The sequence below is a fragment of the Perca flavescens genome, chromosome 12 (assembly GCF_004354835.1).
Source record: "Perca flavescens isolate YP-PL-M2 chromosome 12, PFLA_1.0, whole genome shotgun sequence".
Lineage (NCBI taxonomy): Eukaryota > Metazoa > Chordata > Actinopteri > Perciformes > Percidae > Perca > Perca flavescens.
In genome coordinates this window covers 7,760,877-7,788,495 of record NC_041342.1, presented here as the reverse complement: position 1 = coordinate 7,788,495, position 27,619 = coordinate 7,760,877, and the positions used below count along the sequence as shown (strand labels likewise).

Here is a 27,619-nt window from a genome sequence, read left to right as displayed (position 1 = left end):
GTGAGTTGTTGACGATGGTTGTGAAAAACATGATTTACAGTATTGATAAGTGATAATATTTTTTATAACTAACTGCTGTAGACACTATATGACACAAATTACAATAATAAGAATACTTGATGAATAATGTCAATAAAATTATCTATATAAGGTAAAGCTAAAAGTACTACCAATTTAGAAGTAGTTTCATCCTTCTAGTAATTCTCACAGTGATATAAATCTAACTGAAAAATAAGTCAAGGCTGTGCAATGACATTACTGGAAAAACACCTGATGACTGTTTGTTTGTGAACATAGCCATGCTCCAGTGAATCACTCTGTCTAGAATGCTGGCACTGAGGAGACAAAAATAAATGCAGTTAGTGTTTTGTGGAATAGTTCTTTAGCACAAAGTGAGGAAAAAGGAGGATAGTTTCTTTCTGTGCATTCATTTATGTCATACATATGGTTGAGCCTCAAGTTTGTTTTATTAAGCCGTGTTTTATTTTTTTTTTACCTACCAAGACCTCGCCTGACTTGGATTTTCTGTAGTTCCTCTGTGGTTGGTGCTGGTACAGGGGGAAGCAGGCCAAACCTCCTGGGGTCATAAGGGCATAGGGACCTTAGCCTTGGCATTCCTTTGCCAGTCAGTCTCTTCAGGAGAATCCGAGCCTGCAGATCTGGGATGTAGCCATACGTCTTCTCTGTTTTCAGTGTATAAAGACTGTATCTTCTGGCATTCTTCTTGTACAGTCTCCTGAACCTGATAAAAGTATGAAACATATGTTTACATATCAATAACACATGAATTGTATTTTGTGAGGAGATGACTATAGAGCAGAAAAAAACTCTTCTTTGCTCTCCAGTCATTCAGAGAAAGGATATGACTTTTCTCTGCTCTCCTCTTCAGGTCTCATGTAGACCTAAAGGTCTACAGCCTTGGGCAAATTTATGGGGAATTGATCCATTACATAGATAAGATGGAGAGAATTATAAATAGTATATTATGCAACATGCATACTAATATGGCCTAAAATTATCAAACTTACTGTTTGCTTCCATCAGGTTTCATCCTGTCCGGTCGGTCTTTGTGGTAGTTATAGTCCAGGGCTGCCAGCAGGGTTCTGGCCTCGAATGCAGGTGGGCTAAATGCAGAACACTTACTGGCATACATTAGTATGTGATTTTGAAAAGACTCCAGTTCAGCTGTCGTTCTGTGGAAAAATGTAGTCACGGGCAAAGATTCAGTAGTTCATGTATTTAGCTTGATATATTCATTATTCAAAAACATACACACAAATTACCTGAAGTTCAAGTACTTGTGAACTTCATTAAGCCACCGCTTGTTTCTCATAATGCCCTTTAGAGCCTCATGAGCCATTGAGCCTCTTACGAGCCACTGCTTTGTCCCGTCGTGTTCCATGGGCTCATGTTGGCAGTTCCCCTGCACCCACCTGTGTTCATTGGTCACATGGTGCAATAGTCCCATCCACAGCACCTGGAAAAATTCCAATAAACTTACATCCTTCTTCAATTAAGATGACAAGTTTGCCTACCTGTAAGTGAAGCTGGCAATGGTGCCCATAATAATATTCCATAACACACCATACATTGCAAAGCAACCTGTAGAAAATGTTTGGCTACAGCATTGTTTTGCAAAGGTTAACAAGTTTTACATGTTCAGTATATAATTTTTAGAATGTTGTGCAATCACTGCTGTATTTACATAGAGAATATAGCAGCCAAACATAATCAAGCATTCATCCAAACCATTGTGTGTTTAGTAGCTACAGATCAATGTGTGACTGCATAAAAACACTTACAAGGAAGTCGTGGGACAAGTCAGCCATTTTGCAGCACCACCAAAAGTGGTTAACAATGTCCTTCAACCAATGGATCAGGCTAGACTGGCCTTTGATCTGTGCTGCCTGTAAAAGATGTATAAAAATATCAAGGACGAGATATTCCTCGGGTTATAGAAAAATTGTCAATCATGATAACGCTTTGCATTGAACATAACACTTACAGTGTGGATCTTTTTGGCCAAGTTCTTGGCCCCATGCCACATGTCTAGGCTGTGCCGCAGCCCCAAGTCTTTGTACTTTCCTTTGTCTGAAAAGTAATGTACATTATGTAAAAAGTGTAATTTTCCCATCAAAAACTGACTAAAGTATAAATTTCATAATATTTTTAATTATTAAATTCTGATGGCTACTTACTCATGAGAGCAGAGATCTGGACATGGGCATCTGTACAAACTTCGACGAGCTTCAGCTCAGTCATAAGCCTGTCCACCGTTCGGATGAATGCCTCTTTCTCCATGATAACAGAATTTCTCTGCGTTTCCCTTTTGTCTATGTTGATGATGGAGAGTATTTCTCTGGACTCATTTTCCATGGCGGTGTAGGTGCAATATTGGGCACAGTGCCCAGGGCTGTCCATTCTTCCATCCGCTATTGAAATATATAATATTAACAATAAGTATTCATTGAGGACTGAATTTACATATCAACACACTACTGAAGTTTTAAATAAAAAACAAAAAGTGCACATTACCGATGATCACCACATCTTTGTCTTTTAGGCGCTGTACTATTACTTGTTGTTTATCAGTCCAGTACTCCTTTATGGTGTTCACACAATAGGTGTCCTGGATAGTGAAGAAAGAGCTGTGGTCGACCATCCCCATGTTCATGAATTTTAAAAGAAGAGCAACTTTGGAATAGTTGCTCCCAGACAGTAAGATGTTGTTGGCCAACATGAAATCCCCTGCTAGCATCCCGTATTTCACTGTAGGCTGTGAGCTCCACCTCCAAACAATATGACCAATGGGACAGGTCTGAAAGTAAACAGCAGTAAAAATTCTCTCTATGATTAACAATCCAAAATGAATGACAAGGGTTTTGCATTCTACATACAGTGTGGGGAACATGATATAAAGTCTCCAAAAATTAACAAACAATAACATAGGTCTACAACTTGGTTGCAGTGTTTTATAGTTATAAAAACTCACCCATTCGAGGATGCTTGCTGTACCCCTGGAAGTGATGGAGACGTCAAAGGGGGGAAGGCATTGGCAGTCCACATTGGTTATATTGCACCTGTATGGACAACTCTGCACTGGCAGCATGAGGAATGTTGCTAGCTGCTTTAGACTGTCCTCATAGGTGATGGATGCCCGTTTTCCTATTAGGTCATCATCAGTTATGACCTCGAGTGGAGTAGGAAAGATGGGTGTTTGAGTGGGGGGTGTTGAGTCAATGATGGAGGGTCTATGTCAGGGATGTCATGAACCGTCTCATTCGCTGAGATTATTGGCATACTGTCAATGCATGTGGGTTGGTGCAGCGCCCCACCCATCCTGTCAAAATACGAAATATAAACAAAAGATTATAACCTTTAAAAGTTATCATGCTGGTAGAGCAACTAAGTGCCCAACACACACAGTCAAACTCAAGTTGCTGCCCTTTTCTCCTGTTTTAAGTGGTGTAATTGAAAATAATGTTGTGTAAGGATTGAATGTGTACATTGCAAGGAAAAAAATAGCTAATGTGACTTTTACTTTCCCCATTTTACATATTACATTATTGCATGCATGCATGCAGGTTGTGGCACTATAGTAGCTATAGAATTTGAATTATAACATACCGAATACAAAGACGAGGAACATATTCCTCATCTGAGTTGTCATCTCCTTCAGTTTTATTTTCTTCTTCTGGTCTGAAAGTGTTCCACTTGATGGACCTCCAATACTGGACAGCGCAGGGGCAATCAAGTGAAGCTTCTTCCTCTGCCTCTTACTAGGGGTAGAGGTGCTTGGTCCTTCATAGCTAAAAAAAAAAAAAAAAAAAAAAAGCCATAATCAAGACATTATAATATAGTTTCAAAGTAGGATCCGCATATTCTCACCCTAACTTTACACCTACCCGGTTGTATTCTAAAACATGAATAAATACAGTATGTCATAACCCTGACTGTAATACACAAACAAAAATAAGGGAACATTTTTCGACAAGACAGCATAAATCCTCACGTTATGTGTAACGTTAGCTACTCTAGCTAGATAACTAGCTAGCTACGTTAATGTTTGCTAACGTTAACGTTACATTGTTTCACAAGGAAATGCTAACGTTAGAAAACGCAAATTAAACTTTAGCAGTCACGCTAGCGAAAGACTAATCGCATTCGTAAGTCAATTTAGAGTCAAACTTGCGGTTTGTCATAATGTATAGCTAGCTACCTGTCACGGTGGTTGTTGCCGGGAGAGTCAACCGATGTAGCCCGTCCTCTGGTCGGTAACTTTAGCAGTTAGCGTGTGTTAGCATGGCGGCTTTAGCCAGCTCCAATCGGTATAACTTCACCGGCTGTGCGTCAATGTTTTGCCAGTAACTAACACGAGTAACGCTACTCTATATTAATTTAACGAGAGTACTCGAATGTTTAAATTACTTAAAATGCAATCCCCTACAAACTTTGGTATACGTTAAAAGTGAAGCTAGATGCTTACCTGTTCAGAAGGAAATTAGCCAACTCGGTATCGGTCTTAAAGTCCTTTTGGTCTCTAAGCTGTCTCCATCTTTCAAATGCATCTCCAATATTTACCCGTGTTTTATTACGCATCTGGTCATGCAACTGTTTTGAAACATGCCGAGGTTTTTTAGGTCGTGTAGAAGCCATCTCCGTTGATCCCATTTGTTTGTGTGCTGCTTCCATGGTTGTAGCGTGCTGGGTTTACGTGTTTACAGGTATATCTGGCAACCCGGCCTGCCTGTCAAACTGGGCCGTTGATAACAACACACAGACCAAAACATAAACAGAAATTCCGTCACAGAACGTAAATTTAAAAAAGAAAAAATACTGACATTAGCATTGTTGTCAGAAAACATTGTATTTCAGCTTGACATGTTTCCTTAATATCTGATGAGGCACTGGTGTCATTTTTGGATTTATTAGAGTAAATATATTACATATTGGTCCTTTAAATGGAAGAGAGTCCAGCGAGCATTGCTCTGATGCAGCGTTAATTGGGAGCAGTTCACTTTTGTGAATATTAAGTTTATATCCAGAGAACAGGCCGAAATCTTTTAATAATTTTAAGATCTTGGGGATGCAGCTCATCGGGTCAGATACCAGGATAAGCAGGTCGTCCGCAAAGAGCAAAACTTTGTGTTCCTTTTCTCTATGTATACCACGAATGCTATTGTCCCTGCGCAAGGCGCAGGGGCTCTATTGCTATTAGAAAGAGTAGAGGGCTTAAAGGGCACCCCTGCCTAGTACCCCTGCGCAGCTGGAAGGGAGGTGAAGTGGTGTCGTTTGTTCGAATTGAGGCCGTTGGAGAGGAATACAATAATTTGACCCAGGAAATGAAATTATCACCGAAACCAAATTTGTGCAGGGTATGGAAGAGGTAATCCCATTCGGCGCGATCAAAGGCCTTTTTAGCGTTAAATGAGACCACCACCTCTGGGACATGAGAGGGCTCGGAATATAAAATATTGAAAAGATGACGGAGGTTGAAAAACAAATTCCTGTTTTTAACAAATCCAGCCTGGTCTGGGGAAATTATATCAGGGATGACGGTCTCCAAGCGATGGGCAAGGGCCTTAGCCAGTATCTTTACGTCAGCGTTGAGCGAGATGGGCCGATACGATGCACAGTCGAGGGGATCTTTACCCTTCTTAAGTATAATTGAAATTGAAGCTTCACATAAAGACGGAGGAAGAGAGTGAGCTCTAAACGCCTCGCCGAACATTTCATCCAGAAGCGGTGAGAGAAGATTTGAGAATGCCCTATAAAATTCCACTGAAAAGCCATCAGGCCCCGGTGACTTCCCCGTCTGCATGGCTCCAACAGCTTTTGTTATCTCAATTTCGGAAACCGGTGTGCGTTTCAAAATCCACTAAGTAGGCAAGGAGAGGATTTAAAAGTTTAACAAGTATTTATTTAAGTAAAATCATAAGAGCATAAATGTGTACACGGGTCCGAGTTGAGCAGGCACACAGGCTTCTCTCATCAGACTGAATTTTCTGGCTTATACATGGATTCATATATCAGTCTCTAAGAGCATTTTGATTTGTTTATTAAAAGTTGGAGGAGTACCGTGGTTTAGACTTAGCGTCCCCTGGTTGGTGCACAGACTGGTCCCAGTCTTTTGGCACACGCCCTCTTCATCAGCTGTTAGGCAGACTTTAGCTATGCTGATGGTCAGAAAGAACAATGCGCCGCTGTTGCCTGTCACAGGTTGAGGAGTAACTTATTCTCATGGTCAAACTGATATCAAACTGATATTAACTTTGTTGCTGCACTCTTGTTGCTTTCTGACCACCGTCATACAGTGCTGCTGTACATAACAGTACAACAGTATCCTTTTCTCATTTTGCATGACTAAGCTGTCACAGTGCTCTTCCACTAAACACACAACTATAATTCAACTATGATTTGTATCCTCATAAAGCATAGCCAGCTTGACTGATTATTTTTATTTCTTACAGATCCCCCTTTTCACACCTCAGGTGTGAATACTACTAAGCTTAGGATTATATGGCCCTCAAACTGGTAAATAATTTTCCGCCCTAGGGGAAGAAGAAGCAAGATTAATATACCATAGCATTACATTGGTGATTCACTTCCTTCATTGTCCGAATCAGTCTCATCACCATCCTCCATCCCCAACAGGGGCATGGAGTAGGCTGGAGGAGCATCTTTCTGGGGATCTTTTTTGGTCAGAGCCACATCAATCCATCTGTTCACCAGAGTGCGACAACAAGGGATGCAACAGCATCCACAACACACCAATATGCCCACAAACACTGCCACGGACATAAGCATGGAGAGCACAATTGCTTTGTATTTGCCAAAAACGTCCTCCAGCCAACTGGTGATGAGGTTTTCAGCCACACCCAAGTTCTCTGCTAATTCATTGGCTAGAGAGGTCAACGCCTCCAAGGCTCTAGTGATGCTACCATCCGGGGCAGTATTATTGGGAATAAATGTACAACAAGCATCTCCAAACATGTGGCACACACCCCCTTTTTCTGCCAACAACATGTCCAGTGCCATACGGTTCTGAAATGCCATGAGTGAGGAGGCGGCTAATTGTTCGGACACACCCCTCAGGCCATCCCTAGTCCGGTTCAAAAACCTCTGCTGGTTGTAGTATATATAATTTATCCAGTCCACATTCTTGTTTGTAGTTATCCAGGGCAGTATAGACTCAAAACCCTTTGCTATCTGATTCTGAGCTTTGAACTACTCTGGTACACCCCTTGGTATTCCAATTGCATCTATATACACCCTACTATCTATAGACCCGAACGGGGTGCTTGGATCTCCCCATGTACCAAAACCCAAGTCAGTGTCTCTTTTAGCCCTCTTCAAGGAATGTTTGTGGTAGGTAGACTGTACTGTCTCCTCTAGCTTCCCTGCGCTAATAGGAAGCATGGTAATCGGCAATAATAGGGACACTAAGGCACGGGTTCCCCCCCATTTAGCAGGTAAGGATGGTCTAAGGCGGGGCTGTGTCCCACACATCCACCAGACATCAGCGAGTCCCTTACTCTGATTGTTAAACATCGACTGTGTGACATTGGGAACGAACGAAGATGTGTTGTAGGTGTACATACAAAACTTCTTAGGTAGGTGTCCCACATTCATGGTAGAGCTGTTGGGTTGTGTGATGCAAGTATAGTTACCAGGGTAGGCAACCACTCCTGGAGGCGGTTGTATTGCACGCACTCTGGGATACAGGAGAGACAGGGTCCTGCAGACATCACTTTCCATGGTCACATCACTGTAAAGACTTAACATACAATTATAACCAATAAGGTCGTCCACAGGTGAGAGTGGGAATGGTACTGTCCCCAAATGAGGTCTTGCTTAACAACACTGTCAGACATTTTATGCGTTCTAGCAGTATATTTCATCATTTTGAGCCACGTGTTACCTGAGGGTGTGAAACCAGTTTCCATCTCCAACCTTTCCTCAATGGTAAAGTCCTCTAGGTTCAAATATTTTACTAATGGCCCTTTAGAGTCTTTCAGGATACCCATACCTGTGTTCATTGCGTCAACCTGGGCAGTAATGGATGTGTACGGTGTACTATTACTCCATGGGTCTGTGACTCGAATGATGAACTGTCCTAATGGATCTTTTCCTTCAGCATACAATCCCATAACATAAGTCCCTGCATCCTCTGGTTTTGGATCCTTCAACGTCACATATATAGGATTACATTTCTGTTCCTGGCATCGTCCTTCCTGCTTTCTACCTACACTCAGTCTGGATTTCAGGTCCCTATGTGTTATCGTAAGGTGCATTGTATCATGTGGTTCACATCCCACATTTCCCCAATCTGAGCCTGTGTTAGCTATGGCACACTTCCAACTGCTACACCACTTGTTTGAGTTGGTCGTGACGCATATGTATATGACTTCCTCTCTTCTGTCTTTGGTGGTGCATGGCACTATGTCGCATAGGTCTAATAGGGCTGTGCTTGTGTGTCCCCTAATAAATGACAATGTGATCTGTCCCTTTGTTCTAGTCACCTGAACCTCCCTTCTTCCTCTGTCATATTTGGTATCTATGAACCAAAATAACAACATAACGAGTATGGCTGTAGATATTAGCATACCTACCCAGACCTTCCATGTGCATCCATAGTAGTATTTTTGTCTGGGTTCACTCCCTTGGCCTGATTGCCTAAGTTTGAACAGGAGCGGCATTGTTGATCAAATCAGCTCTAACTTCCCTCAAATCACGGGAATGTTAGTTTTGTACCTTCACACGCTTTAGCGATTTTTCTTTTCAGTGTCTGGTTGGCCCTCTCCACTAATCCCTGTGATTGTGGATGATAAACTGACCCATATCTGTGTATGATCCCTAATGCCTCTTCTACTTTCTGTAGATGTTTGTTAGCAAAATGAGATCCATTGTCTGATCTTATTGTGCGTGGTACGCCATATCTGGGTACTAGTTCATTTTTCAGCCATTTTACAACTGTCTGTGCTGTTTCATCTTTACTTGGTATCGCTTCAACCCATTTTGTGAATCTGTCTACCATTACAAGGAGATACCTTTTTCCCCCTACTCTGTTCTCTGGCCCCATATCTGTGAAATCTATGGTGATGTCTTGAAAGGGGGCTGTAGGCACAGGGAATTTTCCTGCTGGGGCCTTGAATGGTTTCTTGTTATTGTGTTTGTTGCATGTGTCACATTCTTCCACAAAGTTGGTGATGATGTCTGACATCCATGGGTGCCACCATAGTTCTTTCATGTTTGTAAGGGTTCTTCTGGTTCCCTCATGGGTGGGGCCGTGCATGGTTGGGAACAATAGTCGACATAGCTTTGCCGGAGCCACTATGTGTCTAGTGTGTGACCTCCAAATGCCGTCTTTATCCTTGCATGCTCCTTTTCTCTGCCATTCTGAATGTTCATATGGTCCGGCCTCTTCTTGGATGTCTTTTATGTTTTCTGTGGTTAGTTCTGTTGGTCCTCCCTCTGGTTGTAGTGTCATTTGTCTGGGAGTGTACCCTCCAACTTCTTTGGCTCTTTGTTCTGCTGCTTCATTTCCTTTTGCCACCCTTGTGTCTGCTTTGTCATGTCCTTTGCACTTCATTATTGCCACTGCTGCTGGCGCTTTTACTGCTTCCAGTAGGGTTACCAGTTAATCCTTGTGCTTGACAGGAGTCTTGCTGGTGGTCAGGAAATTCCTCTTCTGCCATTGTGGTCCATCTATATGCACCGCTCCATGTGCGTATGCTGAGTCTGTGTAGATATTGACCCTTTTCCCTTCTGACCACTGCAGTGCTTTTGTGAGTGCCAATATTTCAGCCATTTGTGCTGATGCAGGTTGTGGTATTATTCCTGAGTCCACTTCTGCGTGTTGTTCCATCACCGCATAAGCAGCCACATTTCCATTTTCTCCTTTGTAGCAGCATCCATCTGTGTACAGCCAATGTTGTGCATCTGGCAGGGGTTTGTTTTTCAGGTCTGGCCTGAGTTTCAGTTCTTGTGCTGCCACTTCTTCACAGCTGTGGGGTTTTCCGTGTCCCATTTTGTCTGCCAAATTGATGGCTGAAGTTACAAAAGTGATGTGGGGTTGTCTCAGCTCCTTCTGTATTTTCAGTTTTCGTTCAGTACTGAACGTGAATGCATTGCTCTGCAGGAATGCGGTCACTCCGTGGTCCGTGTGGATCTGCAATGGGTGATGCATGACCAGGTGGGTAGTTTTTTGGACAGCTTTCGAAAGTGCAGCCAGATCTTGAGCACAGGATGTTTGTCCTTGTTCAATAGTGTCCAATTTCGAGCTGTGGTAGGTTAGCACTAACCTGTCTCCCCCTTTTTTCTGGAAAAGAGCGGTATGAACATGTCCGTTCTTGACAGAAACATCAAGATGAAATGGAATGGTGTAGTCAGGTGCAGCCAATATGGTGGCCTGGGAGAGTGCTTCCTTAGTAAGGGAGAAGGAAGTTTCAGCTTCCGGAGACCATTGGAGGAGAGCATTTAGGTTTCTGTTTCCAGCTTCAGCCACTAGGTCTCTGAGTGGTTGGATGAGGAACTTCTTCAGTGGCTTTCGAGACCTGTAGCTTCAGAGCTCTTTTGGTCAATTGCTGCATCTCTTCATCATCTTTGGCTGTTTGTTCTCGATGTAGGTCAGTGTGATGGGAGATGTGCGCCAACCATTGTTCTTCTGGCAGGTGAGCTAGGCCAATGGTGAGTTTCAGTTGTTTTTGCACTGGCTCAGGCAGACCAGCTATGCATCTGTCTCTCCACAGCAGGATGGAGGCCTTGGAGCGGTCATACTTCTCTCCCCAAGCTGACCTCCATAGAGATTTAGCCCTGTTAAGATAATCAATGGGGTTTTCGCTTGGTTTCAGGGTTAGGCCTGTCATGGCTTCTGGGTTGGCCTTGGTGGGATATTTATCACGAAGCACATCCCAGACAACTCCTCTATAGTTCCCGAAATTGTCTCCATCATGGTCATGTCTGGAGATGTGGAGGCTCTTGAGCAGGCGTTTGGCTTCATCACCACCCATGGCTCTGGTGAGGAGGGCTCTCATATCTCCTAGGGCCAGGGTTTGGCCCTGGCAAAGTTCTTCCAACTTTTGTATCCATGGTCCAGCTCCCTGGGTGATTGGCGGGAGGTCATCCAGTAACCCCTCCAGATCTGTGTGTTTGAATGGCACATACACTCCGAAGTTGGTTGAGGGGTGTTCCATAATAGGGAAAGCTCCAGCCTCCCCTTTTTGCGGTCTGTCTCTAAGGTCATATACTCTTCTTGCTTCATCCATGACCTTCGCTTCTCCTTCAAACACACCTTGCAGCTGCAGTTTCTGCATGCCTCCATCGTGTGGGGGACCCCTTTTGGTGAAGTGTTTTATAATTCTGTGCTGCTGTTCATCTTCATCGTCAGTAGAGGATACGTCAGATTCCTTCAAGCTAACCGCTGAGGTGTGGCTGGAGAAGGTATAGTCAGAGTGTTGGGAGCCTTTATCTGAGGGGGCATACTCATTTACAAATCGATCAAAAGGTGGTCTCACTTGCAGACCCCCTCTAGGAGTTTTCTGGGACTGAGGTTGGGGCAGGAGTTGAGGCGTTGATTGTGATGGTGGCAATTGGAGTGATGCAGTGGATGGTCCTGGGGGTCCTTGGCCTGATGGTGACCCAACCATGGATTCCCCCTTGAGCTGGCTCAATTCTGCTCTGGTGTTTTCCATTTGATTTTCTAGTTTGTCAACTGTGTCGGTCAGGTCGGCTGTGCATTTCACCAGATTTGCCAGGTCGTTGTGTTGGGGTTGTCCAGATCCAGAACTCCTCCATTTACTTCCAGTACACCTCTCTTTACTGGCACCACAGGAGCTTGAACCACTGTTATAGCCTCGTAGGATGGAGGTGCTGTTGGTTGTGGCAGGGAAGGGTACATGCTGGCAGTGGCTGTGGTTGGGTTATTATTAGTCTTTTCTGGTACTACTTCAGTTGTGCCACCAGATGTTGCCAACTTATCATTTTTCCTTTTCAGTTTACCCAGCAGTTCAGTCAGCCCCCTTGTGACATCTTTCTCCACGGCTTTCTTTTGTTTATGCCCCCATGCAGGCACCCACCTACTACTCCCTTTTTCTTTCCATTCTGTGTCTGCCACTCGTGCCTGACTCTCTGCTCTGATTTTCAAAGTTCTCAATACACTCTCATCTCTCCCTATGTCTGCCAACAGTCCTTCTTTTTCCCACTTACAGAGTATCTTTTTCCCTGACTCAACCCATTGTTTCTGCTGCCCCCCCCGGTGCTTTCTTCCCCAGTTTCACCAACAGAAAAGCTTTCAGTTCTTCCATTTCAGCACTGTATGCACAATCTTTCACTTCTTTATGCCATGATACAGTTCCCAACAGCACCCGAAACACACTATATATAACAAACCGTATATATTTTCAACGAACAATTGTCTCTGCTTTTCAAAGTGTCAATTTGACTCTGTAACGTCAGTCTGTCTCTTGTCCTGCTGTATGTTGCTCTCAAAATCTGAAAACTCACTTCGTCACCACTACCTGTTACTGTTTCACTCTTTTCTTAAAGTATTCTCCCCTGTCCGTTTGGACACTTCACACAATGAACCTTCGCTAGTAATTGTTTCTACTTCAAGCTGTGCCTTATTAATTTTATCCTCTTCACAGTATACCTCAAAATCAAACAGTGCTCTAGTAATTTTATTCTCTTCACAATATACTTCAAAATCTGCCTCCGTATCGAAATGTAAAACGTTTTCTGTCATTGCATTGAATTCACAATCATTGGCTTTTTACAGTATCTACCAACCAACAGACTGAGATTCCTCTAATTAAGTCAAATTAAACCAACTCTCCGATTTTTCTAACCAAGAGCTTTTTACGGTGAATTCACAATCATTGGCTTTTTACAGTATCTACCAACCAACCGATTGAATAACCAACCATTGGCTTTTTACAGTATCTACCAACCAACCGACCGCGATTCCTCTAATTAAGTCAAATTAAACCAACTCTCCGATTTTTCTAACCAAGAGCTTTTTACGGTTTTATTTCACCCAATGTACTCAACTTTCCGACCAGTTGTAGATCAAAAGCTTCTTACGAGTCTCTTATAGCCAATTTATAGGTCTCGTCAGACCATTGAACCTTCGAAGGTTTACCTCTTTGATTTTAGTTTTGCCAACTCTCCGGTCTCAATGAACCAAGAGCTTTTTACAGGTCTAATTTAGATTTAATTTTTGTTGCCCAACTCTCCGATCCCAGTGGACCAAGAGCTTTTTACAGGCTAATTTAGATTTATTTTTTGTTGCCCAACTCCCCGGTCACAGTGGACCAGGAGCTTTTTACAGGCTTTATATTTTCACTCTGTTAACAGTTCTTATTTTGCAATTTCATTTTACTGTTTAGTTTTCTTTTATACTCTTAAGATTTCATTCAATTTACCAACGGCACTCTTGTTCTTCTTCACTCAAAAATTTGGTTATGCTCAATGTGCAGAAGTTAGATATTAACAGGTTCAATTCCCCGACGGGGTCACCACTTTGTGCGTTTCAAAATCCACTAATCCACAGGCTTCTCTCATCAGACTGAATTTTCTGGCTTATACATGAATTCATATTTCAGTCTCTAAGAGCATTTTGATTTGTTTATTAAAAGTTGGAGGAGTACCGTGGTTTAGACTTAGCGTCCCCTGGTTGGTGCACAGACTGGTCCCAGTCTTTTGGCACACGCCCTCTTCATCAGCTGTTAGGCAGACTTTAGCTATGCTGATTGATGGTCAGAAAGAACAATGCGCCGCTGTTGCCTGTCACAGGTTGAGGAGTAACTTATTCTCATGGTCAAACTGATATCAAACTGATATTAACTTCGTTGCTGCACTCTTGTTGCTTTCTGACCACCGTCATACAGTGCTGCTGTACAACAGTACAACAGTATCCTTTTCTCATTTTGCATGACTAAGCTGTCACAGTGCTCTTCCACTAAACACACAAATATAATTCAACTATGATTTGTATCCTCATACAGCATAGCCAGCTTGACTGATTATTTTTATTTCTTACACGTAACAAAATTAACTGTTACTGATGTAGCTAGGCTAATTAAAAATTGACCGGACCCTATCGCTGGATGCACCGGAGGACTGAGACACAAAGTAAACACGCCTCTTTGACCATTACCGGGGGGTAGCGGTTAAACTGAGCGGAGGATGTGCGGAATTAGCTAGCCAAACACTGAGCGGTAACATCTGCAAAGATTGGCTCTGTGAGTGCATCAATCTGCTCGGTGTGCGTTTTATAACAAACCGAGCAGCTGCCGGACTCTAACATCTGTTTATCCGTGCAGGACTTCACTGTGAGTGGACTGTTTAGAGACGATGTGACCGGCAGGTAACGTTAGCGGTTAGCTGCTACTGTAGCAGAGCTGCAAGGAAACGCTGAACTGAGCTGTGTGTTTTCAGTGTTAAACACTGCTGCAGGTGTTCATGCACGACTGTTGGTAGTGATTTTCAGAGGTGGAAGACTTACTCACATCATGTATTGCAGTAAAAGTAGAAAAAATAGTGTTGTAGAGTTACAAATTACTTGTCAGTTACAAGTCCTGCATTCAACATCTTCCCTATGTAATAGTACAAAAGTATTATCAAAATATACTTAAAGTACCAAAAGTAAAAGCTCATTATGCAGTGTATATTTTATTTTATTGGATTATGTTATGATCCAATTAACTGTATTAAATATGACCGATAATTTAAATAAAATGTTTTATCTAATTCAAGTAGCCTACTTGAACATAATTATTTTCTAGGGTTTAAAATTTAGACAGATTTGACATTTAACGGCACATTGTTTCCACGTGCGGGCTGCCGTGTTCATGAACCAGAACTTCGACAATAAATCAGTAAGTTGCTACTCAAAAAAGTTTTTCAAGGTTGGCAGGTCTGAGGAGGTGGCATTACGAGTTGCAGCAGGTATAGCTCATTACCATAAAGTTGACGATTGACGCTCAAAATGCCCAAAACGCGACGCTCCTTGCAGCTGAGAGAAGCCAGCTTCCATTGAAAATGAATGACTTCTGGTATCTTTAGAAGCTCAAGTCGGCGGCGGTGTGTACGTACAGTATAACACAAGAGTAAAAAAAATAAAAAAGAGAGTAAAGAGTAAAAAAAGAGTAAAAAGATGAGTAAGGAAAATTAATAAGTTATACCATACAGTGACAACCTTAACATGCCAGACATCCATAGCAGCTGGTATGAAGTGCTATTTATAACTACAGGCAGCAGTGAACAGAGATGAACAAAGAACAAAGGTCAGGTTGATCATTATTAAACTGTAAATATAACCAGTTCCCAGTCCCATATATAGAAGCTACTCTACTGGAATATGGCCTTGTCTGTGAAGTTGGCTCTAACCCAGAAATAATAACTTAGGGCAGTGAATCTGTTAAATTGAATCCCAATACTACATGGTACAAAACAGGCTACTGCTGGGCGAATTATAGGCTTGCATGCCATGGCTGAACCGCCTCAAAAAAAGGTTCGGAACGATTTCTTAACAAGAGAGAGAGCCTTTCCTCCACATGTCCAGGCTACCTCACATAGACAGTATATAGAACCTCCTCACGCGTTATGCACTGTGTGCAAGACAGACATCGACATCAGTCACCAAGGGGCAACAGGTAACGAACACAATCCCATTAACAAATACTCCCCACCCCCCGAAACATAATGATATTAAAAATAAATGGATGATAAGAAAAAAACCTTCATAGTGTCATAGTCAGTTTTTTACGCTGCATTGAAGCGAACTGTCCCGTCACTGTTCCGTGGTCAAAGCCAGAACCAGAGACGGTGTCGATCGGTGTGGCAACGGTACGGACAACATCTGTGTCCTGTCAGTGACGACAGCAATGTGACAGAGCAACTGACAGATAACATGTCGAGAATTAATGTTTAGTCTTGCTACACGTAATATTACATTTTATCAGCGGTGGAAAGTAACTATAGCCTACCGTCGGCTACTTTGATTAAATTTTAATTGGGTATTTTTCATTTAATCCTACTTATTAGGCTACTTCTAGTCCACCACAATTCAGAGTCAAGTAGGCTATTGAATGTTTTACTTAACTACTTATTTTATAGCTTTAGTTACTTTGCAGCATCAGATTAATAATACAAAATAATATGAAAATATTATGATGTATTAAAGTGGATAAAGATGAGACTTTGACCCCGTGGTGAAATTCACAAGCTACCTGCTAAGAATACTTCCATTTTGGTGAAAGTAACTCAAAAGTAACGCAAAAGTAGTGTAAGCATTACAATTCAGAAACAGTAATATTGTAATATAACTAATTACTCTCAAATGACAGTAACTAGTAATCAATAATGTATTACATTTTGTAATAAACATGCCCAACAATGGTGTCAATAGGCTAGCCTATCACACCTGCCATCCTTCCCATTAGTTGGGGGCAGTTAGAAAATTGGTGGAATGGCTAGAAAACTAAAAGGTTTTAGAAAGGCAAGGTATGGAGCTAGAACAGTCTCAATAAAGATAAATGCACACACTACATTCACATATGCACACACAGGATTCATACATGCACACACGATTCATAAATACACAAACAGGATACACAAATGCGCACAAAATTTACAAATTCACACCCAAAATTTTAAAAGCACAGAAGATTCACAAATGCATACAAAATTCATAAATGCACACAAAATTCAGAAATGCAAACAAAATTTGCAAATGCACACAAGATTCAGAAATGCACAGGACAAGATTCAGAAATGTATTTCTGATGCACACACAAATATATCTTGATTTACAAACTGCTTGCGGTCTGTGAGCTGTGAAGTATTTGTGTGTGAATTTTGAGACTCCCCGTGGCTCAACTCACAAATGCATTTTTTTAAACAGCGAATTATCTGCAACCAATCAGATATCTCCCTTGTTTTAGCCAATCACAAGAACGCACCCCACGTGACATACGCCACGATTTGGGAGGTGCCTATGCCTGAGCCTGTGGCCTGTGCCATGGCCTGAGCCCGTCCACCTTTTTGGCATACCTACACTATCGGTAACCAGGGGCAACTATAGACTGTATAGGGGGCAACGGTGTGAATGCTGCATTTCAAAACACTTGAAGAAATGGATGTGGAACTGTGAACTGGGCTGTTTAATTTGTTTTGTTGAGATGGAGAAAGTGAATCAGCGTCAGTCTGCTTGCAGGAGGAGAATATTCTGTCAGCAACTTTGGCCACAATGTGCGAAGGTACAGTAGGTAATGTTACCGACACTGATAGACTATCGTTTTCTCTTATTTATCCCATGTCAGTGAATTATAAACTTTTCAAACGATGTTTGTACTTTGTAGTTGTCATAACACTTACCGGTAAGGAGAATTGCATTAATTAATCTAAATTACATTAAGCTTACAGTAGCTAACAGTTTACATTAGCTAGCTTGTAGTTTACTGCATGTATGTAACATTAGCTCATTGCCCAGTAGCTTCTAGCTTTCAAACAAAAGCAGTGCAAAATATGATCAGCAACTACAACAAGGTAAACGCTACCAGCTAATGCAGGTTGCCACAGGCAGTATGATATGCAGTAAACTAAAAGTGAGAAAGGTTAAATAGTACTGTAAACGCACAAGCTACAATGCTACTACCAACATAACCAACATGTTAAGTGTGTTAAATGGTCAACAGTTGCCAGTTAAGACCATGATGAATAAACTACACCACTACACAGTTACATGAAGTACCTTAATTTTACAGTATGCTTAAATATACTTGTGATACAATTCTAATCTTACCAGGACAGGTTGGATAACTACTGGACTAACCTAAAGCTTTCTCCTTCTGTCTGCAGTCTGGAAGCAACCCCATCATCGGCAGCTGAGTCTGATTGTTGCTTCATGTTAAATATACTTGTGTACAGTATATAGTCATGTTTGAATAAATGTTATAATAAAGATACACGTTTCGTTAATGTCATTTAAAAGCTGGTATACCTAACTAGTTATTAAAACAGGTAGCATCTGAGTATACTTATTCAGCTAGAAGTTTCCTGTCTCCAGGTCACAATTTGATGGAAAGATAGACATTGAAAAACTGTTTACTATATATATATATATATATATATATGCCCAAAAACTAAAAGACATGGACAAATCAGTTAATTTGATGCATTTATTTTTTGAATGGCAATCTCTAATATAGCAAATCTATTCAACATCTTTTGCTTTCCCTCTCCTCCTCATCTCTCCCTTCTGGTGATGAATAGTGCAGCCTCCGTTTGTTCCTTAGTCCCTGTTAAAAGACAGCAGCAAACACAAGACAAATGTTTACCGTTATAAATGCTCTTCACATGGGAAACTACTTATACATTTTAGCTTTCATTTAACGTTGCTAGTGAAGTAAACAAGGTGCAGCTTTACCTCCCATCCTGCAGCTACAACTGATAAACACACATTTCTAAATCACTGCTAACGTTACCCATATACAGTAACGGCTTATAAAAAGAGATGAAAATGCCACCGGACATTAAACTCTACAAACAAATGGCACAAAAGACAGCAACCCAGCTAACAGCCTTATGTTAAATGATTAGCATGGGTGTGTTCACTTATGCTTAGCTATCACTGTAGTTAGCTAGCAGGATAGGGAACAACGTTAGCTAGGTGCACTTTGTGGCTTTAAAAGCCGACAACATAAACACATTTTAAGAGAACTTACCCAAATTAATATGCAGAGAACACACTCTCATCGACTAGAAGATTAGGTCGAAAGTAAAGTCCTTTCTTCTAATTGCAGCCACCCGATAAATCCGACGTCTCAGCAACCAACATAAACAATGAACATGAGCAGTTCAAAATGGAGGAAGGGGCGGGGCTCTGTGCCCTGACGACACCTACTCATTCTCAATTGGCTTAGAAGTAAACAATCCCCCACGTGGGGTGCGTTCTTGTGATTGGCTAAAACAAGGGAGATATCTGATTGGTTGCAGATCATTCCCTGTTTAAAAAAATGCATTTGTGAGTTGAGCCACGTCAAGGGAGTCTCAAAATTCACACACAAATGCTTCACAGCTCACAGACCGCAAGCAGTTTGTAAATCAAGATATATTTGTGTGTGCATCAGAAATACATTTCTGAATCTTGTCCTGTGCATTTCTGAATCTTGTGTGCATTTGTAAATTTTGTTTGCATTTCTGAATTGTGGGTGCATTTATGAATTTTGTGTGCATTTATGAATTTTGTATGCATTTGTGAATCTTCTGTGCTTTTAAAATTTTGTGTGTGAATTTGTAAATTTTGTGCGCATTTGTGTATCCTGTGTGTGTATTTATGAATCATGTGTGTGCATGTATGAATCCTGTGTGTGCATATGTGAATGTTGTGTGTGCATTTATCTTTATTGAGACTGTTCTAGCTCCATATACAGCCATTCATCCACTCCTTTACACAGTAATAATAATTTATTGTAATCTAGAAGGTAGTGATGAGCCAAACAGTGTATTTTCAGGTGGAAGAAGTTTCCAACAGTTTGTTTTCAAGTCAATGTTAGGAGTGATAGCAGTAATTGTATAACATTTATGGTCTACTTGTATATGGTTATGGAGTAACTAAAAAATCTTGTTTGGTGAAATTATATTATGTAGTATGGTGTTAGGTATCTCATAGGTTTCTCATTGGTGAGTGCAACGGTGGAGCGTATATTGGCGGTGGGCTATCGGTGATTGGTGCGGGGGGGTTGTACTCATAAAATTTCTTCAAGGTTTGCAGGTCTGCAACACAAATTGTCTTACTTTTGTTGTGGTAGTGTCAAATCAGTGGTTTGACATCTTGCAGCTGCACAAAAAAGCTGCACAAAAAAAGCATCACTTTCAGCCAGATCTGCACAACGCTGGAAAAAGTTGAACACAAGCACTGATTTGAAGTTTCAATACCTTTTTGAATAAACTCCAGAGTACATGAGCCATCCTCAGGATACGGCAGATTAAAGTTGTAATAGCTTGCAAAAACTGCTGCTATCCCACTGATGAAGCTGTCTTCTGGTCCCATCAACACTTGTCCTTCAATGGATAGCATCCAAGTCCTTGGCTTCATCATGTCACCTAAAATGAACAGATATGGAAGTGGAATGTTGAATGAACAAGAATGTTTCTGATTTCGATATCCAGCAACACTGCCTTTAAACTGTGAACCCACTTGTTGACCATAGTTACTGATCTGAGTCTCTCAAACAGCTCAAGCTACAGAACATGCCTTGCTCTCACAATTATACGCAGTCTCTAAGACTGGTTTTTCACACAGTACCAAAATAAATTTAAGACAATGCCCTATCCCACCCCTGGAATGCAGGAAAATTCTGAAATCTCTAAAGCCATTGACTGTATACAACTACTACCACTATTCTGCCATGCAAAGGCAAAAGGCCATCATCTTTGGTCGAAAATTAGTTTTTGTCATTTTTGGGGTATTCAAGACCTCCTTTATCATGTGGAGAAATATCTTGAGTTAATTTGCTTGTTTTTTCGAAAAACCTGGTGAACATTGATTAATGAAATAGGCTAGCATATTGGTCAAATAAAATGTTTTTGGACTTTATATTATTTCCTAGGGATATTATATATCGATAAAATATTATTTTTATTATCATTATGATTTTCTCTATTCATTTCAGTTCCTTGCGGGACTGGGTACAGCAACTACAGTATATTGATTATTATGGAAGAGCTTTGCCATGGCTCTTTATTTGTTGGCAGATGATACAGAGGGTATACATAAGGCAGAGTACAGTCACTTCCAAATAGGGTCAAAGGTCAAGTTTGAGCTCACGATTTTTTTAAGTATAGACTTATCTTCATTAAAACAGGTAATAGCCAGATTTCCAGTGTCCTACAAATAGACGCTTTTTTTTAAGATCAATTTTTTATTAGTTTTATATTTTTTAAACATACAGAACAGACAAACACAATTGAACAAGAACAACAACCATCTCTCACCCCCCACCTTCTGCGGTCTTGAGGAAAACAAAAACAAACAGAAACACACACAAAAACAGAAATCACACCTTGCCTAGTTGCGCTCCTCTAACTCTTATGATGCTGAGGTCATTAGGACTGATACCTGTGCTGCTGCGTTTTTCCATACATCTATAGTTGATGATTTGGCTTTGTTAATCCTTACTGTAGAGAGCTCAAGCATAACTATGTCTAGAAAATACACCAACCACTGTTTATACAAAGCAAGTGGGGGGGGAGCCAGCGAAAAACCAAAAACAATTGAGTCAGTAGGAAGTCGACATCCTATCACATCAGATATTATTGATGTTGTTTTATTCCAAAACTCATGCACCTTTTCACACTCCCAGACCATGTGCAGGAAAGTTCCAGTTTGTTCAGGTTGGCAGAACGTGCAATAGGGAGTGGGAATGACTTTATAGATGTATCTCTTCTGAGGAGTCCAATATGTCCTATGGCACATGTTGAAGTGGATCTGCTGGTGATTTGGGTTCTTTGAACAGTGGAAAATGTTGTCCCAAACTGTCTCCCAATTAATTACGTTCTCGAGCCCCGCTTAATGGGAAACGGGAGAGCGCAATCCATTGGTTGAGACTATGACCATGGGATGTGCATTTAAAGTACACACCAAGTCAATGAATTTGGCCCCCAAACCAAGCCTCACCATTACTTACCACAAGTAGTTCCACTCTAGGCGGTCGAAAGCCTTTTCCGCATCCACTGATACAACTGCTGCCGTTGTTGGAAGGTTTTTGGCTTCTTCTGTTACATGAAATAGTCTGCGTACATTGTCTGCAGCATGACGCTTGGGTATAAAACCTGATTGGTCGGGGTGGACTAGCTTTTTGATAAAGCGCTCTAAGCAGAGAGCCAGGACTTTGGAATAAAGCTTAATATCAGTCCCGATGAGGGTGATGGGCCTGTAATTTGAGCAATCCGTAGGATCTTTACCCTTCTTTGGCATAACGGAAATCCGCGCGGTGTTGGTTTGTTGGTGGTAAGTACTCTTCTCTATGGCTTAAGTCAGGGCTGGACTGGGACAAAAAATCGGCCCTGGCATTTTTGGCCCAGGCGGCCCACACCCACCGTGATTGGTCAGACAAATTCCCTGCAGACAGTCCTCTTAAAATATGCGTGCATTCTATGATATGAGTTGCCTAGTGTTCAGCGTTCATGTGATCGTTTTGAATCCTTCAAGAGGGGACTCAAGACTTATCTGTTAATCTTACACTTAAATAATTCATTCATTCTTAGAGTTATGATTTGTATATTTATGGTATTTTTATATATTTTATTATTGATATTTGATATTGTATTGTCATTTTTATTATTACTATTTTGCTTAATATTGGCTTAGCAACTTTAAAAACGTTTTAAAAAGTTTACTGTTAATTTTAACTATTGTAAGATTCATATTTTGTCGCTTTGGACACAAGTGTCCGCTAAATACTGTAACCATAACTATAACCCTTCCCAAAAGCTACAATAAAGCTGAAGTATATGCCCTGGAAAAGAGCACCAATACAAGAGAAGCTAATTAAGCCATTCAAGAACACTGATGCTTGTATCAATCTGTCAGACTCTACAACACCTGCACCACCCGATAATGTTGTAGTTTTTTTCGGGTCCTGTCTCAATCACCCACCACTCAGCATGGCTCTATGTATATATTTGTTATTATCTGTATTTATATTTTTCCAACTGTATTTATATTTTTTCCATTCCAAGTACTTACTTTTTCAATAGTATTTATATTATAGTCACACTTAAATATCATTTATATTATGGTTAATTACTTTTGCTGTTATGTACAGTAATTACATATTTTTCAATCTAATTTCACGTCAATTACAATTACAGTATTTTTTTTGCACTGCCCACCTCACTTTACTTAAATACTTTTTATATAATGCCACTTTACATTCATTCAGTGTTTTTTGCACATTGTCTGTTGTTTGCCTGTTGTTTGTTTGTTTGATTGTTTGTTGTTTTTTTTTTTTTTTTTTTTTTGGAAACACTGCTGCTGTAATAAGTGAATTTCCCCATTGTGGGATGAATAAAGTATTAATAAAAGTATTATCTAATCAACACTGATTTTATAGATCACACAGACTTTTCAGCTACCCAACAGGCTAACCGCTAGCATTTTCAATGTAAGCTTAAGCAGTTAGGTTACCTGACAGCCACTAACTTTAATGTTACAGCCAAACTGCTTGTTATCGTTATGACGTGACACGCACGCGCGCACACACACACACACACACACACACACACACACACACACACACACACAGCCTCCCTCCCTTCCTGAAAGTCCCTGTTAATTTGTCTAGTCCTTACCACATCGTCATCTACTCTCTCTTCCATCTTTTCCTCACTCGCCTCCTCCTCGCCTTCTTCCCTGACATCGTTGTTTCTGCTTCTCTGTATAGCCAGCCACCTCTCCTCATCCTCGGCTTCAGGTAATGCTGATGTTGAAGCAGCTATACAGCCCCAAACATGTCAGAAATTTTTGAGGACTCCGCCTGTAGATTCTTAATCTTTTTCTCCTCTAATTTCTCGGCACCTCCCTTGCACTTGGTGGTCGTTTGTCCATTATAACGTGAATGCTAAACTTCCAGCATAACTATGGGGCGGGATAAACTGTTGTCTTTCAAATTCTCTCTGCAGGATAGCGCTACAACCAGGCAGAGCAACAAAGAAGCTAGTGAAGCTAGTTGATAGATTAAACTTTTGCTGTATCCGGTCGGCAAAACTCCAAACACATCTTCCTTTTTTAAGAATGATTTCTGTGCCGTTCTTTGTTCTTTTCTCAAATAAAAGCTTAACTCCAAGTCTTCCAGAAGACCGCTGTTCCCAGCAGCAGCAGCCATAAGCCCCGCCCACCGACTCTATACACAATGTGATTGGCCTGACCAAAATTTGGTTTTTCCAGCTCGCAAGTCAACGCAGAGTGCCTAGACTGACCCTGGCTGCAAAATAAATTTGCTGCCACTAGGGTGCGTCTAAATTTCTAGGCTAGGTTGACCCAGTTCTTCTGCCTCTTCTGGGTCGAGAAGAGGAAAGTTTAGTTCTTTTTGGAATTTCTGGCACTGTGTCGGATCTGGGTTACAGGAGGAAAAGGATTGAAAAGTGGCGCTGATATCCTTAGGATTTGTTTAGATACCTCGGTCTGTGCGGATGCTGTTGATAGTAGCTCTGGATTTGCTTTGTTTTAATTTCAGAGCAAGCAATTTACTTGGTTTACAGCTGTTAAAATAGTAATTTTGCCTCACTCTGTGCATTATGAACTCAGCTCTCCTTCTTAGCAGATCATTCAGCTCTGTTCGACAGTTAACTAGAAGAGTGTTTAGATTTAGAAAAACAAGTCTAAAGAGATTGCTCTAATGATTTACAGCGTTCTTCCAACTCTGCTATCCTTGCCTCTCTTTTCCTCTTCAAATTGACTGCGAATGAGGATATAAAATCTCTAATAAATCCTTTAGTTGCCTGCCATGTACTGTATAGGCAGGGTCAGAAACTGAGTCGGTATTAATTGATATAAATTCAGCCAGTTTGGTTCTAAATTCTGTATCAAAAGCTGTGTTCTGGAGAAGGGAATTATTAAATTGCCATCTCCTAGACCTTTCTCCTGACATATCGCAATAGAATGTTGTTATCAGTGCATTGTGATCAGACAGAATTGCTGGTTCTATTGCTATTGTGTGGAAAGGAAGGTGTAATCCTTGCTAGTAGAATTATGCATCTTCCATATATCTGTAAAATGGTGAGATTCCACAACTGCTTTAAACACAAACGTTTTTGGGCTTTTGTGTGATTGACCCCTGATCCATCCTGATTTAGATCTAGTACTGCATTCATGTCTCCCCCTATAATTAGTGAATATTCATTGAGAGAGCAATTAATTGGTTAGGCATGGGAAGAAATCATATGTAGACGTTGCATATACCAAAACAAAGGCTATTTTCCTACTCCTTATCGTGGTACATATATAAGATATCCTGCCTGATAAGTCTTAACTGCTTTTGTCTACGGTGAGTGCGCATTTCCACAACAGCAACACAATGGAGCCCTTGGTTTTGGTGTTTTCACTAGATGAGACAGCAACCTTGGAAGTATTTATTTTGTAGACAATTTACATCTGTTTTACATAAATGTGACTCCTGTATAAGCGCCATGTCTATGTTTTTCCTTCTTAAATAGTCCAGGAATTTGGCTTGTTTGATCGGCCCGTTTAGCCCCTTGATGTTGACTGGAAGGATTGAAAACTCAGCCATCTTCAAAATTTACACGCATACATGTCTCAAGTACCCTACCGGATTTTGCTGACAAATCTGTAGCAAAGGGTGAACTGTTAGCTCTGAGCAAGGTGTGACAAAACATAAAAAGTAATATAAATTCCCTAACCCTCTGAGACCGCAGACACCCTCCCCTATCTGTAATAGGGTGACCAAACGTCCTCTTTTGCCCGGACATGTCCACTTTTTACCTACTGTCCGGGGCGTCCGGGGGGGTTTTATAAATTCATTAAAATGTCCGGTTTTCACTGTTTTTCATGGGACCATTAAGCGTGTACTTCAATTGACTGGCACTTTGCTCAACACAATACTACGGTAGGCTACTTTGTTGTGTGACGTAATTCCCGAGAGGCTGCCTTGTGAGCGGCTCTGCGACGCGCACGTACACAGGGACCAGGGCAGACAGACAGGGACCAGGGCAGACAGACAGGGACCAGGGCAGACAGCGGAGCAGCATTACACACAAAATGCCGAAGCGTTTCCTGCTAAAGATTTCCCACCGTGGTCAGAAAACACAGGGGAGACACTTCGTTTCTCTCACTATGACTCTAGAGTCGGTAGGACTCGCTCGCTGTCACTCTCACTTCTCCCCCGCTCTATATCACCCACTCCCCACACACACACACACGCCGTCTCGACGCACACACTAGCGCACAAGTATAAACATCAGTCCACTTACAACCATAAAACAAGACTAGTGCAGCTTCACAGTTGAACTACAAAAAAAATGTCCCACATACCGTCCCGGTCGGGACCGGACAAGTGGGAGGCGGAGTGCACCGTGTGCAAAGCTGGCACAAATGTTTCAGTGTCTTTATTATTTATCTTATTACATTGAAAAGGTATTAAGAGATATTTTGTTGAAGCTGGATTTTCTAACACAGAAGAGGTCATATTTAGAACATTATTTCATATTATTTCTTTATTTTAAAAGAGAGCTATTATTTTGTTACATGTTGTTACAGATTTTATTTTTAAGATTTTAAGTTATTTTTGCACAATTGAGGCATAATAAAGCATGTTCATTAACCTCTGAGAATCACCACTGTCTGGATTTGTCTCGAGGCCAGGGCGAGTGTCCTCTTTTTTGGAAATCAAAATATGGTCACCCTAATCTGTAAGATGCGTGACCACATCACACGCTTTTTGCGCAAAACTCCAGCTCAAAACTGCACCTTCTGTCTTAAGTCGCAGGTTAATTCAGAATCTGACTGTATAGACCACACAGGAGATAAACACGTTTTTAGACAGTCACTTTTGACCCCCATAACCACAGTCATGAGGAACAACCTTGACACAATAAATAGAACTGGGAAGGAGTTAGTGCATCTCTGTAGAGCCTCAGGCCTGTATATATTGAATGGGAGGTTCAGAGGAGACAGTCTGGGACGCTTTACCTACTGTTCAGCTCTTGGTAAAAGTGTAGTTGACTATGCCATCTCAGACATGGACCCCGCCTCATTCAGTGCTTTCACTGTACGAGCACAAACCCCCCTCTCCGATCACAGCCAAATAAATATGTACTTTAAAAAAATAAACGGTAAAGATACTACTAAGAAACAGCCCAGTAAACTGTACAATCTAAATCAGGCATAAAATGGGCTCCAAACAGTGATTAACAGTATATACACACTTAATAAAAACATAAATAAAACATGCAATAAACACATTCAACATATTCCACTATCAAAATACCTCTGAAGGCGTTACCAAAGCAACAAAAGATATTACCCATATCTTCCAAAACGCTGCATTAAATGCCAAACTTGGGAAAACAAAAGAAAAACACATTCACAGTGAACATAAAATGGTTTGACAGTGCATGTAAAGATATGAGGAAACATTTAAGACAGCTATCAAACCAAAAACACAGAAACCAACATAATCCAACACTACAAAATGAATACTTTGAAACTCTGAAACAATATAAACAGACCATAAGACTAAAGAAATTCCGGGGCAACCTCTAGCTCACCCAATAAGAGCGTGCGCCCCCATGTAGGCTGAGGCCTTTGCAGCAACCCGGGTTCGAATCCGACCTGCGCCCCTTGTTGCGTGTCATCCCCCATCTCTCTCCCTTTCCTGTCTACCACTGTCTCTCACTCTGAAATAAAGGGAAAAAAGCACCAAAAAAATAATCTATATAAAAAAACAAGAAAAAAAAAAAAACTAAAGAAATTCCACTATACCAATCAAACACTTCAGGAGATTGAAAACGCAATAAACCAGGGTCAGTTCTGGGACACATTGAACAGTTTAGAAACCACAAAGCAACAACAATTGGCAATACGAGATGGAGACATCTG

The 27,619-nt window shown here is 41.1% G+C and overlaps 1 protein-coding gene and 1 long non-coding RNA gene across 2 annotated transcripts; both read right to left on the bottom strand.

Moving 5' to 3' along the window:
• Positions 1 to 203: 203 nt before the first annotated feature.
• On the bottom strand, positions 204 to 2,717 carry LOC114565839 (uncharacterized). The gene is made up of 8 exons (XM_028594121.1): positions 2,536 to 2,717; positions 2,199 to 2,432; positions 2,006 to 2,091; positions 1,803 to 1,907; positions 1,284 to 1,477; positions 1,029 to 1,193; positions 501 to 742; positions 204 to 335 (listed from the first exon to the last, which is right to left on the bottom strand). Exons 1-8 carry the CDS (start codon positions 2,672 to 2,674, stop codon positions 322 to 324), a joined length of 1,179 nt encoding a protein of 392 aa, XP_028449922.1. The 5' UTR covers positions 2,675 to 2,717; the 3' UTR covers positions 204 to 321.
• A 15,448-nt stretch (positions 2,718 to 18,165) lies between these two features.
• LOC114564856 (uncharacterized) lies at positions 18,166 to 18,849 on the bottom strand. The gene is made up of 2 exons (XR_003693853.1): positions 18,726 to 18,849; positions 18,166 to 18,299 (listed from the first exon to the last, which is right to left on the bottom strand). It is a non-coding gene; the product is annotated as an uncharacterized LOC114564856 (long non-coding RNA).
• Positions 18,850 to 27,619: the final 8,770 nt, after the last annotated feature.